Genomic DNA, 13,671 nt, shown 5'->3' with positions numbered 1-13,671 from the left:
TAACACATAGAATAAAAGTACTATTGCTTAAGTTGAAATATGCAAAGGTTTAATACAGATTGAATTTTCAGTTTTCACATCTGTTTAGTGCAAATTGCTTCCTTGAAAAGTTTGTGGCTTCAGCCTTGAAGGGCTTGCAGAAGCCCAGCTTAGCAAACKAAATTCAGTTTCATCCTTAATACGAAACTGCTTCGCCTATTTCCAATGTAAACACATTTCACAGATCTGATAAAGGAATTATGAAATTTACATACCAGAGTAATCCCAGGAAAGTCAAACTAATGAATCCTATTTCCTGGGGTGTTGTCTGTGGGGTTTTTTTTAATTTACAGATGTGTGACAGCATGCAAATTTTGAACTAAGGCTAATCTTGAGTTGACCACATGGCCATCCAATGACACCCAGCCCAAAATATGTRGATTTTCGTGTTTCTCAAAGAGCCAGACTCCCTCTGAAGCTTTTTCCTTAATGAACAATTTATTTTCTAGTCAGCTACCTTGTTTTACTGAACTATAAGAAAAGCAATACCTTTAAGATCTATACCTTTATATCAAATTTAACTAAAACTGGTGTATGGTTTGAAAGATCATTGGGGGACACAGACAGACATTCACACTGACATTTTGAAAAAAACATGGGACCCTTATTTACTTATGAAAACAACCTAAAATATCTTTGTCCCACAATGCTGATACTTATTTTATTGGTCCAAAAATGCTGATATTCATTATATTGGGGAACTAATGATACAATAGTCACTTGATTTGGGAGAATATGGATTCTTCCCTATATTAGAAAGTTGATGTTTATCCCCTTTGGTTTCATTTCATGAGGGTTTTGGCCYTTTTTGAAAGCAAAAATATGCAATGACTTTTGGCCTGTTTGAGGTGACAGGAAATATTGAYGTGGTATTTTAACATTGCCTATTAAAATGGAAATCTAGAAGTTCAGACCAAATAGAAATCCAATTTTTTTGATTGTGCTATTTGTCCCAAATTTTTCCAGACAACAGAAGATGAAAAATCAAATACACAATATCTTTGTTAATAGAAGCAATTAATTAAAAAAAATTAATGATGAAAAATACAGAGGCTTGTGTTTTCCTCTCAAGACCCTCATGGTTTTCTCTATTAATTCCTCATTCTCTGARTATTCACACAAAAGGAGACACCAAATTTCAGGAGACATCACTATCTAATGTTCAGTAATTAGACTGTAAACATTTRTGTAGAAAGATCATGCTCCACTGAAAACACATGCAGTCAGTAATATGTAATTTKTCAGTGCTGTGTTTTGGCATTCTGCTCTGATTTTTAAGAAAATGTACCTCTTGGTTTTAGCACAAGAACTTTACCTGTAGTGATAACTTCAAAAAATGACAAATAGCTAGTGAGTAGAAGATCAAATCATAGTAAACCACCAAAACATTTATCTTAAGTGACAATGGCCAAGGATTAATTTTTAAATACAWTTTTCTTGTATAAGTAGACACTGACATACAAAGATAAAATTCAGCCTAAAATTGTATATATAAATATGTCTGTAATTCAAAGCGTGCCTGTTTCAATTCCCTATAAAAATGTTCATATTGTCAGGAGAAAGAAAGAATGAAATGTTGGGACAGATCACTCATGTCTGCCTAGTTGCAAATGTTCTCTGGTTCTGTGTTGGACTAAAGATTAAATGTGCTCGAGAAGTGGCCATTTTTAAGCCATGGCAGTGATAGTACGGATGTGTGCTTCTGGCTCTTGGCCTTGATGGCCAGGTTTGGCTTTCTTCTTTTTAAGCAGCATAGATGCASCTGTTTTACAAATGACCAGGGACATGAAAAATGCTGTTTGTAAGAATGAGCTGAGAATCACRGTAGATTAACAAAAACTAATCTGTCCTCACTGCATGACCTCTGCATCAGCCTGTTCACTGCCTATTGAGCTAATTTTTCTCTTAAAAAATATTTATTAAAATCTGGCTTTAAAGACTTCCAAAAAATGAAGGCTTGTCTGAACAGCTCYGGTGGTTCATTAGAATATCTATTAAAATAAACRTTTCTTGCAAACTGAAAAGAAGGAYCTTCACCAGTTTAAACAATAATTTTGTCTCATAGTCACTGTCAAGAATGAAGATGATTTTAATTAGCAAACAAGACTATATAAAGTTCATTTGCTCTAAAAATGTGTACYTTTCCTCATTTCTGCTAAATATTTAAGTATTTTTAATTTGGCATATTCATTTGCATTGGGGGGAAGGGAAATGTTAATTTTTCAGAGGAAGAAAAAAAAGTGAGCTCGAGCTTATGCATGCCAGAGAGAAAACTSTACAGAAAGGATAGCTGACAGCAGCTAAAGGGGTGGCAATGATTACAGCATTCTTTCTATCCTATTCATTTTAGCCAAAGGTGCTTTCAGCTGTCTGCAAYACATTTTAATCACTGCTCTTCCATCAGCCCTAACCTCCTCTGAATCTTGAAGAAAAATTCTTCGATAACATGAACATCACATAAGCATTTCTGTATAATCAAGAAGTACTTGGTATATATCCAACTATTAAAATTAACCCTACATGAGCCATATTGGTTTTTTTACAATAGTACTTTAGTAAAACTGATATCATCCACCACTTGGATTTCACAGAAATCATTGCTTTTTAAATTGCTAAGTGCAAAKAAGGTTTCATGAAATTTAATATAAAGGTGATAGCCAAGGAATTTATAGTYTTCCTGTCAAGAAACATTGCAARCAATCTGCTAATGCCTGAGGCCCTKGGCTTGCTGAAGAGTACTCATTTCTGGCCTAATGAATATTCTCCCAAGCTTCAGCTAAACAATGAAACATAGATCTGCTACAACATACTAGGTCACACAAACACAGGCAGATGCAGCTCATCCCTGTCTTCATTTGACATTTTAAAATTTCTGTCCTCAAYACAGTAGAGCCAAGAAGTTCCCTGCTGTGGCTACACCAATTTTGGTGCACTTAAGCCTGGCACATCCTACCTGAGCCTCATGCATCTCAAAATCTTTCAGTCTACAGAAATGTTTTTGAGGTTCAGGGAAATGGAAAATTTCATCAAGTTTCTAGTTTCCCTCTGGTCATTCCTCTGCATAGAAAGCAAATACTCCAGTACTCCTCAAGTTTTACTCCTCCAGAGGAGCGGACAATCTCATCAGACAATGATTAAACAGCTTTTCTCTCCTTTCCCCCATTTTAATTTTCCTCCATTTCTCCTCATTTTGCCTGCACTAGTCAAAGAGACAGTGCTGAGACTGGTGGATCTCCCGACTGCCCTTGCAGCTGCCTCACTCCTGTGGGTTTTTCACACCAACCCCACAGCCTTGCCCTGCACTGCCCGGCTCCCCCGCTCCACCACACACCGCTGCCAACTCCGGTGTTTGGGCCTGAATCAGTTTGTGTACAATATCGATAGTCTGTCATCTGGAGCGAGTCATAGAGGCCCAAATCGCCCTCCTGCCACTGCCCGGTGAGGGAGCTGTGCCGGGGCCATGGCGAGGCCTGGGCAGGAGGGAGACCATGCCTCAKGCTCCGAGTGCCGGGGAGAGAAAGCACAGGACGCTCAGTATTACCGCTTGGATTGGGAGACTGCTTCCGTAARCTGAAAGCTGACATCTGCTCCGTGGGAGGTTGTCCTTCTGTGGGAACCTAGGAGACAATGTGACAAAAAAAGGAAGTGAGCATTGGCAGAGAATAGGAATGAGCCCCAAAGACAGGTGAGGTTTGTTGCCTGCTTTGATCACCTCCTTGCACACATTTAGCCAGACAGGCTGCAATGGCTCAGGGCTGGCCACAGCCCTCCTCACAATCTGGGGCACAATCCTGGCTTTTCCCTGCCTGGTGACAGCAATGTGCATTCCTGCCTTGCCCTTCTGCCTGTCACACTGCCCCTTCCTTGTTGGGAGCTCCCTCCCTGACGACTCTCGGTGTGGAGAGAGCCTTCAGCGAGCGAGATGGAATATTGAAGAACAGGCTGAGGTGATAATCTCAGTGGGAAGATGTATCAATTCATGGCACATAACAGGAGTTCATCCAGCCCTGCTGATAGGTTTCTCCAATTCAGTGCTCAGCAGCTAATGTGGGGGGACAGGACAGAAGCATTTCTGCTGCTCTGCAAAGGTTCTCCAGCCACCGAMTTCTTTCCTTGCCTCAAATCAGGTTAAAAGCCTCCAAGACTAATGATTTAAAAAAAAAAAAAACTGGAAGTTGAGCCACTCAAAATATTTTGTGGTTCACTTTGAAACTGGATTGTGAATACCAGCTTTTCTAGAAAAAGCATCAAGCAGGCATTTTGATGACAGAAAATTCTTCTTTAAGTTAAAAAAGCTCCAAATGCTAACACTGACTTAAGAGTTTGGCCAAAATTGACCCTCTTCAGCAAATAGATTCTTTTCTGTAAAGCAGCATTTTGCAAGAAAACAATGTTGTGCTGGCAAGCTTACAACCAGCTCCACTGTCAGGCTGCTAAAATTTACAGAAACACCAGAAAACAGTTTCTGTGACAGAAGCAGTCCTTAAAAATCAGWAACATTCCTGGTTCTCTGGATGACACAGTTATCCTTTTTTTCTTTTTGCAGACGTAAAGTGTACTGCTCACACACCTAAAATAGAGTGGATTGACACTGGAGCCTGTGGCTCTTTCTTTACTGAGGGAAGGTGAAGAAGATTTTGGATTCTGGCAAAAGCTTAAGAAGAATGGTTATACTGACAATAAAACATTGTGAATGCCACAATGGATTGCACTTAGAGGAGATTTTTCTTTTCTATGCTTTCACTGCCAGACAATTACAAAAAAAAAAAAAAAAAAAAAAAAAANAAAAAAAAAAAAAAAAAAAAAAAAAAAAAAAAAAAAAAAAAAAAAAAAAAAAGCCTCCCACAAAATATCCCAACACAAACAAGAAAGCAAACAAACAAAAAGAAGCAGTAACCCAAAATCTGGACATAAAAAAACTAGAGAAAGTACACATATAAATACTAAACCAGTATTGGGGTACAAAAATCTGAATGTATTTTAATCTGTTGTGAAATTTCAATTATTTATTAGAGTTTAAAATTCTGGCATTTTGAAAGCTCCTACCTGCATTCTTTTCTTTTAACCTTACTTGTTGGTATCATGCAGGCATTGGCTCAGTGTGTGTAGAAAGCATGTGACTGCTGGATCTGGTTCCCACACAATAAAAATGCGCTTGGGGCTATGGTGAGCCTCATTTATTTTGCAATAGGTTATAAAATACCTTTAAAAATACTTATATAAGGTTTTAAGAATATATGCACTTTTTTAAAGAATATCTGTGCTTTTTTCCTAGAAACTGCTCAGGTGGGTTATCAAGCAAGCAAATTTTTTAGATTCTTACCACTGTCACTATCTATTTTCCTGAACTGTCCCAAGATGATAGAGAAGTATYTGATTTACTTTTCTAGCTTAGGGCCAGCTGGACATCTGACACAGTCAGTACCAGGATAATAGAAAGTTTGATATTTCAGTATAYTTTACATGCAATGAGAACTGGCATTTCTTCATCTCAAGAAGAAGTAGTAGTTTGCATAGAAACATATTGGATTTATTTTCTATTAAGTACTTTTAAAGCCATTTTGCTAAGGAAAATATATCATAAAACTTGGAAAAATGAGACTTCTTTTGTTAAAATTAAATCAAATGAAAAGCGACAATAAAGAGGTTTGCAGCTCCTCCTTGTATCCCTGAGAGTCCAGCAAGTGTGTTTCTTTCATCCTCCGTCATTTAATTAATACTTTTGTCTCTTGTCCTATATTCGTTTTTTAATGTTTTTAGGACAAAGCAGTATTTCTGTTTCACATGTGTACAGCATCCAGAATAAACTGCTGCATAGTCTCCCAACCCAAAAGTAGTATGCATAAATAAATATAAGAAACAGGCACACTCCGTTTTACAGTTAGCACTGAAAATGTGCCAGGTATTCTGAAATTTTAAACCCAGGCATTTTAGTCCTACAGAATACTGCCATTTTGTCCTCCAGGCTTGCTTCTTACCTCTGAGCTTTCAAGTTGCATATCAAAGATTAATTCATTAAAATTTAAATATCAAATTTTAAAAAAAAAAATCTTACTTTAATCTGTAGCACAGGCAATCAAGAATCATCAGAGTAAGATTTAAATTTTAGGATCTAAGAAATGAAAAGAAYCTTGCATAAAGAGGCCGAATACAGCTCATCAAAGCAGTTTTTCCTTCGTCTTCCCTATTTTAAACTGTGTGTGTGTGTGTACCTGTGTATTTGAAAAGAGTAGTGAACAAGAGATTAAGAGGATCACATTAGTTTAAAAATATCGGCYCATAAAGATCTGGAACTGTCACATTATTCACACAGGTCAGTGAACAGCTCATCTTCAGACCACAGTGAGATAAAAAAAAAAAGTTTTTAACTTTGTAAAGGAGATTATGAGAAAGCAGAGTTATAGTTTTCTATACTGTGCTATAGAAGTAAATTATGTTCAGACATTCTTAATAAGATGTCAACCACTGAAGCAAAACAACTCTRGCTGGAATGCAAAACAAAAACAAACAGGAATGCAACTCCAGTATAATTTGAATTTAAAACAGCGTCAGGAAACTCTAAATGAAAATTAAAACTGCCCCGGCCAGTCCAGTGAGCAGCTCCCAAATGGTTTTAAGACATGCCAGTCCTAGATTCAGACCCTTAGCCATTTTTAGAGAAATCCAAACATGATCCTAAAGAAATTCAGAAAAAACTCAGCCATGACTTCAGGGAAAGCTAGAAGTCCATCTAACCTAGCAAGAAATTACTCCAAAAGCAGCACAAGTCTCCAACACTATTTTTACCACAAATATCTATATTTACACTTCTACATCTCCTTTTCATCTGCTGCAATGACTGATCAGCAGAGTACCTCAGGCCTGCCTTAAATTCTGAAAGCCAGACCTTCTAGTTTTCAAATCATCTGGACACACCCATTCCTCCATCACAGAAACCTTTTACCTTGCTTCTCCTGCTCTTTGCTGTAGCTGTCTGTGTGATTAGGCTTCACACATATGCATTGGTGTATTAAAAAAAATACATAATAATAGAAGCATTTCCTGTAAGGTTCATATTTCCACATCAGACTGAACCAGTTCCAACCAAAAACCATCTTTGCTTTTTGGCTTCTAGCTATGGCAGTGATTAAGACCTYATAAATAAGTAGTCAGTTGATATGTATTTTGCTTCTAATAAAAAATAWTAATTTCCACAGCTTAGAGGCAGGAGGCATTGCATTACAATCACACTGCATAATAAGGAATTCAACATAGTAAATGTTGAAGGAGTTAAGAGAGACGCACCTTCTCTGAAGTCAAAATATTTRGTTTTATACTGAGGTCTTTTACATAAAGCATTACCAAATGCAAGTGCCTAAAATGTCAAGTTTTCCGCTGTTATTAATTAACTGGGTGATACAAAATTTTGTAGCTGAACAACTAGTTTAAAAATAGAATGTTTCTGAATTTTCCTGTCATCCTGCTTCCTGCTGCATTGCTAGACCAGACTGAATTGTAGAGAAGTTGCTGAGTTTGACATGTCTTTATGAAATGCCAGCTGGAACAACTGGGTTTCATAAGTGACTCTACACAGCCACAGCTTGCTGACTACTGCTTGCTACAAGTCCTTCAAGTTCCAGATTTTTGAAAGCATCTAGTATTTGCCATACAAGAAAGAAAGTAGACCTATACTGTGTTCTTTCTCTATCCCAGATATGAAGCTTGCCACCAAAATTTCATCTTCTTGAYGAGCTGTTCTCTGAAGTAAACTGAATAGTCAGTATCCTGTGAGTAACAAGAGCTCAAATTTTTWGAATTATTGCATTAGAACTGCAGACTTACTTCAGCTCTACTTTTTGTTTTGCCTTGTTTTCCCTTGTAACTCTTAATATTAATGTCATATGGCTATATGTGAGATGAATGTAGCAAATATGACTTTAAAGAAAAACACATCTGGTTTTAATCACTTAAAAMCACACAACAGTATTTCCTTGCTTTCATTTAACAACTTTGAAGTTGGAAAACTTCATTATTTTCTCCATCACTTCTCTTGAATATAGTAAGTGTGTGCAAGCAACTGTTTAAAGTAATTCTGACTTGATACAGGATGAAGATTTCCGCGCCCTAAAACTAGACCCTGGGTACACACATCATTGCAGGTGTCCTTCTAGATAAGCACCCATAAGTGTGTAAAGTAAAATCTTTCTGGTTTGGGAAGTCAATGACAATTTTGCTGTTGTCCATATCCATCCTTTCTCCCCTCAGACCACAAYAGTGCTGTGAYTGGGCTGTCAGATCTGCCTACCGAWACTTACACTCAAATAAGGATTTCTTGATTGTAGATGAAGGTGGTTTTGCAAATCAMCATCACAGCCAGAGCCATTCAAGGCTGTACAATCCTTCACACATCCAAACTTGTTATTACAGACAAGAATATGATCTCTTCAAATAGCATTAAAGGCCCTTTCTATCAAGTGTAGATATATATGTATAACTGATGTTCTGTTTCCTTCCCTACACAATTACCACCAGTAACACGATTCTATTTGTTTGGCAATTAGTCTTTTTGTCCTTTTGCTGAAAACTACATTTAAAAATTACTACTTTATTTTACAGACATTAAAGAATCACACAAATGTGTTCTTAGACAGGTTCTTTTTCTCACGAGTTACACATCAGAGCAATAGCCATATAATACATGTATCCACTTCTGGAAATAATACATTGTGTTCAAATGAATATTTTACTCTACTGTTTTGTCCACAGATCCAGTAACACAGAAAATACTTCACACAGAAAATAGAAATAACATGTGTATGTATGAAAAAGAGAAAAGAGGCAAGGTAGGACTACAGAACACGTGAATGTGTGACAGAAATCATTCATCTATTTGCAGCTGAAAGAGCTCTCAAAACTGGTTTTTCAAGATGTGGGTGGAGGAGATTCTGTTTTGAAAGGAGCTTTGGAACTGTCACTAATGAAAAATCACCTAAGTCACAATCTAAGTTTGTATGTATTTTTGAATTAGAAATACATGTTCAATTTTAAATGTAATAGAGTTTTTTTAGTAGGGAGTAGAAAAAGGGGTGATGATTTTAATTTTCTTCATTCTATTTACTAGATTTTTGATGAAGAACCCTTCCTGATTATACATGGGTTCAGGTCAGTGTATAGATAATTCCTTGTATTAAATTAGAATGGGTGTTTTTGCAAAGTGAATTGTTGGTAATGAAAGTGAATTGTTGATAATTTATTTTTTTTTGCCAAAATAATAAACTTAAAGAAAATTCAAGGAAATGAGAAACGAGTAAATACTCATTAATTTTAGATTAAAAGTCCAAATAAAGACAATAAACAATTAAATGAACCAAATAGCTAAAATTACATTAAAACAGCCACTCATGAAAAGTGGTTTGAACAGTGAATTTATCATCAGAGAATTATCACTAGAATAAAATAYAATTAGCAATATAATATAAATAATGAAGTAATTAGGATGGTATGGCTAGGAGAAATCAGAAACATCCAAGGAATCTGAACACCTAAACCATAAAACTTTAAGAGCTGCATTTTCATAGTCAAGTTCTCCATACTTCCTGAAATTCAGATCCCGTGAAGTGGCATCCTAAACTGGACATTAAGAAATCACAGAACATCTGAAAATGTTGGAGTTTCCCTGTATGGTATATAAAACCAGAAGAGTAAACATCCTTACCTAGGTATGGCAGAAGTCAGTGTCCTAGCGTGGCTCAGTGTGGTTACTCAGCCTGGAAGAGAGGCACAGTCAAAGCAGACAGAGAACTGAATTGTTCTTCCCCATCCAGTTGTCTGAAAAGTCAAGAGACTCCTTCAGAGATTGAGTCACTTAAGGAGGAGGTAGGAGGTGTGGAAAAGGGTGGCACCTTGTAGAAATACCAGATCAATTAAGACTACGGGTGAGTTGTTATCCTTCTGTGCTTGCTGTTCTTTTCAAGTGCAGTAGGGTTGGGTTTCACAAGAAGAACTGCCTTCAYAGACCTTGAAACAGAAAACCAAGCAATTACCATTTGGAAAAATATGCTACAATCATTTGGATTTTCCACAGAAACACATKTTGCAAAGCTATAGGGCCGCCTCTCAGCTACAGAGCTGCAGGTATTTACATGGGTGAACATGAAGTAATGCCATATTTCACCAGAGAAAAGTTTTGTAGAAGTGTTACATGGGAACACACACTGGGATTTGATCTGCATTAAGTATTGCACAGTTTGAGAACGTGGGCAGAGGCAAAAGATCTGGGGGGAAATCCCTCCTACATGAAATCTTGTCTCTCTTATCTCTGCATATTTGCATTCTCCTTCAGTACAGCCAGCAGTAAACAAAGGAGGGAAGAGGTTGTGTTCACTTTTTTCTCCTTTCTTTAAAGTGGCTGCAAATAAGTTTGTCTATAGGCTAAAAACTGCCTTAGTATTAGCAAATACTTTTCTTATAGAAATACTGTATGCAGCTCCCTGGTTCTGTTTAAGATACAGAGGCTGGGTTTAATGTATTTTATGCAAGCCCACCCTTATTTTATATTTGGGGAACTTTTTAAATTAAATATGAGGGAGGTTGTTTAACAAGATGCTGGGCAACCTTTAGTCCTATTGTCTTTTGTGAAAATTAAGACTTTCTTTGAACACAAACAAAGCAAAAACTGACATGAATTAACTTAGTAATAGTCTGTATTTTTGTTGATGGTTACCTTTTCATAGACTTGGTGCTTAGTAGCATGAAGTTATTGTCTAAACATTGGTTCTATCTGATGTAATACAGCTGATGAAGCAGAGCAGCAGACAAGAAAATATCACATATAAACTATTAATTACCACAAATCTCAGAATTAATGAATACAAGCAGGCAAACATTTCTGAATTTTGTACATCTCAACTTCTGTGTCTCTGAAAGTGAAAAATATTTATATCAGTCCTGGAATTTTCAGGTACTATCTGTTTACCTTTTTACAGTCAGGAAGAAACTTTTGTGAATACATCTCTTGACAGACATGTTGAGAATTTACTTATCTCCCATATGAAACAGATGTCTTTCTTCATAAGAAATGAAGGATTAGCATTAAATGGTAATATATGTAAAATATCTACATACACTTTTATTTGAAATGGACATCTAGCTTTGATTTATAAAAGCACCTAAGAATAGGAATTTCTTTTTAAAAAATATTTTTCTTTCACAATTCATGTGCTACATTATATTAATTTGTTATCGTTTTAGATTCAACCAAACAAGTTCCACTTGTAAATCAGAGATACGCTTAACCTGTCTCACAGCACTGCCTTCTTTAACCAAAGTGTTTGAGAAACACAAATCAAGATGCAAACAATACAGTCTGGAGAAATGAAATTGATATTGTCCTGTATTTATGGCCTTTGAACACAGAGAAGAAACTATGGGGAAGAGCAGGCCAGTTTTGCTACCCAAGCCCAAGGCTTATTCTAAGGCAGTCCTTGCTAAGTCTTTGGTGTCTGGTGTGACAGAATAGGTCTATAGGAAAATGCATACATATGGAACACCAACAGTGGTAGGTACTGACCCCAGCCTAGGCATAAAGCAGGCCGGCTGTCTCTTAGTGACTGGTCTGTGACAGCCAGTATCATATTCATTGGATGGTGAATTTTTGGTGTTAGCTATGCTTATTACTTAATACTTCAAAGCTGGAAAGAAGAAGTTTGAACTTTTTTTAGACTAAAGCAAATCTGAYTCATTGCTAAACATTTTGTCTCTTTGTTTTCTTTAGTATAACATCAATATTTAATTGAAGGAAGAAGTGAARCACAGTGAAATTTAATTTCTCAGACTATTTCAGAACTTGAGTTATATCTTCCTTACTACCTTTCTCACCCTCAAGGAAACAACCAAGTTGAAGCACAGACAGACACTCTTCTAGACTGGTTTTTCCATCGTGTCAGAAACAAGCAATGCAAAAAATGGAAGCAAGTTTTATTGACAAGAGATGACTATCAATTAAAGWAATTTAGCTAATCATTGAACTGGGCCATATACTACTATTGATTTAKCATATTTCAAGGATTTTTTAATTTTTCTTTTTAGTTCCACTAGTGAGATGCTTTGGAGCTGACAGTAACTTGTTCCATATCTACCTATCGGTAATCTACTTGCTGAGACAAGCAAATACTCCGCTTTTGCTTGTCATTCACTCAAGAAGAAAAGAGGGAGTTCTCTGAAAAATAAATACATAAATGCACAAAAAACTTAAATGGTGACACCCTATGCTTATATAACTGGATATAACTCCACCAAAATCATTATGATAGCTTGATTTAGCAGAGTGTGGGGTCTGTCATGATTTATGCTAGAAAGCAGGAAACATCTTARGACTTCCTCCCTACATTTAATCCTCTTTATCATTTACTAATAACCAGCAATAGGGACATATTACTGATTAGTAAACAGAGGTCACTATCTCTTGCAGCTCAGATCTTTAACACAGTTTGGAGGATATTTTTTTCAAGCAGGCTCATTTTAAGTGCCTCATCAATAATGGAAGCTTATTTGTCATCCAAGGAATTCTTATAATGCCTGCTAAGAAACTGCCAGTAGGGGACATTGACTTTTAAAATAGAGTAGCACTGGCAGAAAATTGAACATAAGTATTTCAGAAGTGCCATAATTTAGATTTGAATGGYTTATTCAGTATTATTAAAGTCAAAAGCTTATAGCACCCTACAGTGGCAACACATTATCATACTTCCCAGCTCTCATCATTCTCTGAACAAGACAGTGCTGTTCAGTGTTCTTAGCTTTAGCTTATACACTTTTCTAATAGCTCTATGCCCTCTGATTGCTAGTAAAATAGTTTTTCTCTTCATGATTTTCTTGTCAATTTTTGTTGGGTTTCCATTTTTCAGTACAAAACATACTGCAAAACATTGTGCTACCTCCACATCCTTATTAAGGTTAATAAGATGGCATCATGAAAATAGCTTAATGTAGCTTAGCTCTATTGAGCTTTTTTGTATATTCACAACAAAGAGTTGGGAATGAGCAGTGACTCAGAAGACATTTTTGACAAATACTGTTCTRTGACTCCTCCCAAAAAGGCAGGAATACATTACTGAATACCTTTTTTCATATACTCAGTCTTCCAACAGAGAAATCCTTTAACACTTCAGACTTTCCAAGTAGGGTTGGTTAACTACAGTGTACTGGGCTATAAGCTTCTATAACAGGTATGCCCAAAAGAAGTGAAGACAGTCTAGCAAGTAACRTTCAACTTTTTTAGTTTCAAAATATGATAAAGCAGCTACATTTATGATATTAAATGAAGTATACCAAAGCCCAGTATCTGGCCTGAGGACAAGCAGCACAGCATGCTCTGTACTTGAATCGCTGAAGTTGCTTTTCAAAAAAAAAAACTGTATGGCCTCTTCTATGCCCATGACCGGCTTTTTTCAGAAAAAAAAGATAATTGGCATGAACAGTACTGTGTCAAGGAGTCTGATAATAGTATGGATAAACAGGATATTGCTCAGGCTGAGATCCTACTTCTACTTAGTTAACTAGTATGGTTTTATTCATTGGCCCTGATCTCTCCAAAGTTGATTGTGTTCAATATAGCTCATGCCAAAAGATAACTAAGATGAAATACTCTGAAAT

At 36.4% G+C, this 13,671-nt stretch overlaps 1 protein-coding gene across 4 annotated transcripts in view; it reads right to left on the bottom strand.

Moving 5' to 3' along the window:
- The window catches only part of SCEL (sciellin), a 46,631-nt gene extending 36,586 nt beyond the window's left edge, over positions 1-10,045 (bottom strand). For 2 of the 4 annotated variants that reach the window (XM_057366516.1, XM_057366514.1), the window contains exons 1-2: positions 9,734-10,045; positions 3,581-3,656 (exon numbers count right to left, since the gene is read on the bottom strand). In XM_057366516.1, coding sequence (XP_057222499.1) covers positions 3,581-3,623 — 43 coding nt within the window. In that variant the 5' untranslated portion in view covers positions 3,624-3,656; positions 9,734-10,045. The remainder of the gene's footprint in view (positions 1-3,580; positions 3,657-9,733) is intronic. The other 2 variants (XM_057366513.1, XM_057366515.1) reach the window with 2 other exon arrangements.
- Between the last annotated feature and the right edge of the window lie 3,626 nt (positions 10,046-13,671).

Source organism: Malurus melanocephalus, unplaced genomic scaffold, assembly GCF_030028575.1.
Source record: "Malurus melanocephalus ecotype Western Australia unplaced genomic scaffold, MMel_1.1 scaffold_66, whole genome shotgun sequence".
NCBI lineage: Eukaryota > Metazoa > Chordata > Aves > Passeriformes > Maluridae > Malurus > Malurus melanocephalus.
This window is presented reverse-complemented; position numbering and strand designations above follow the sequence as displayed.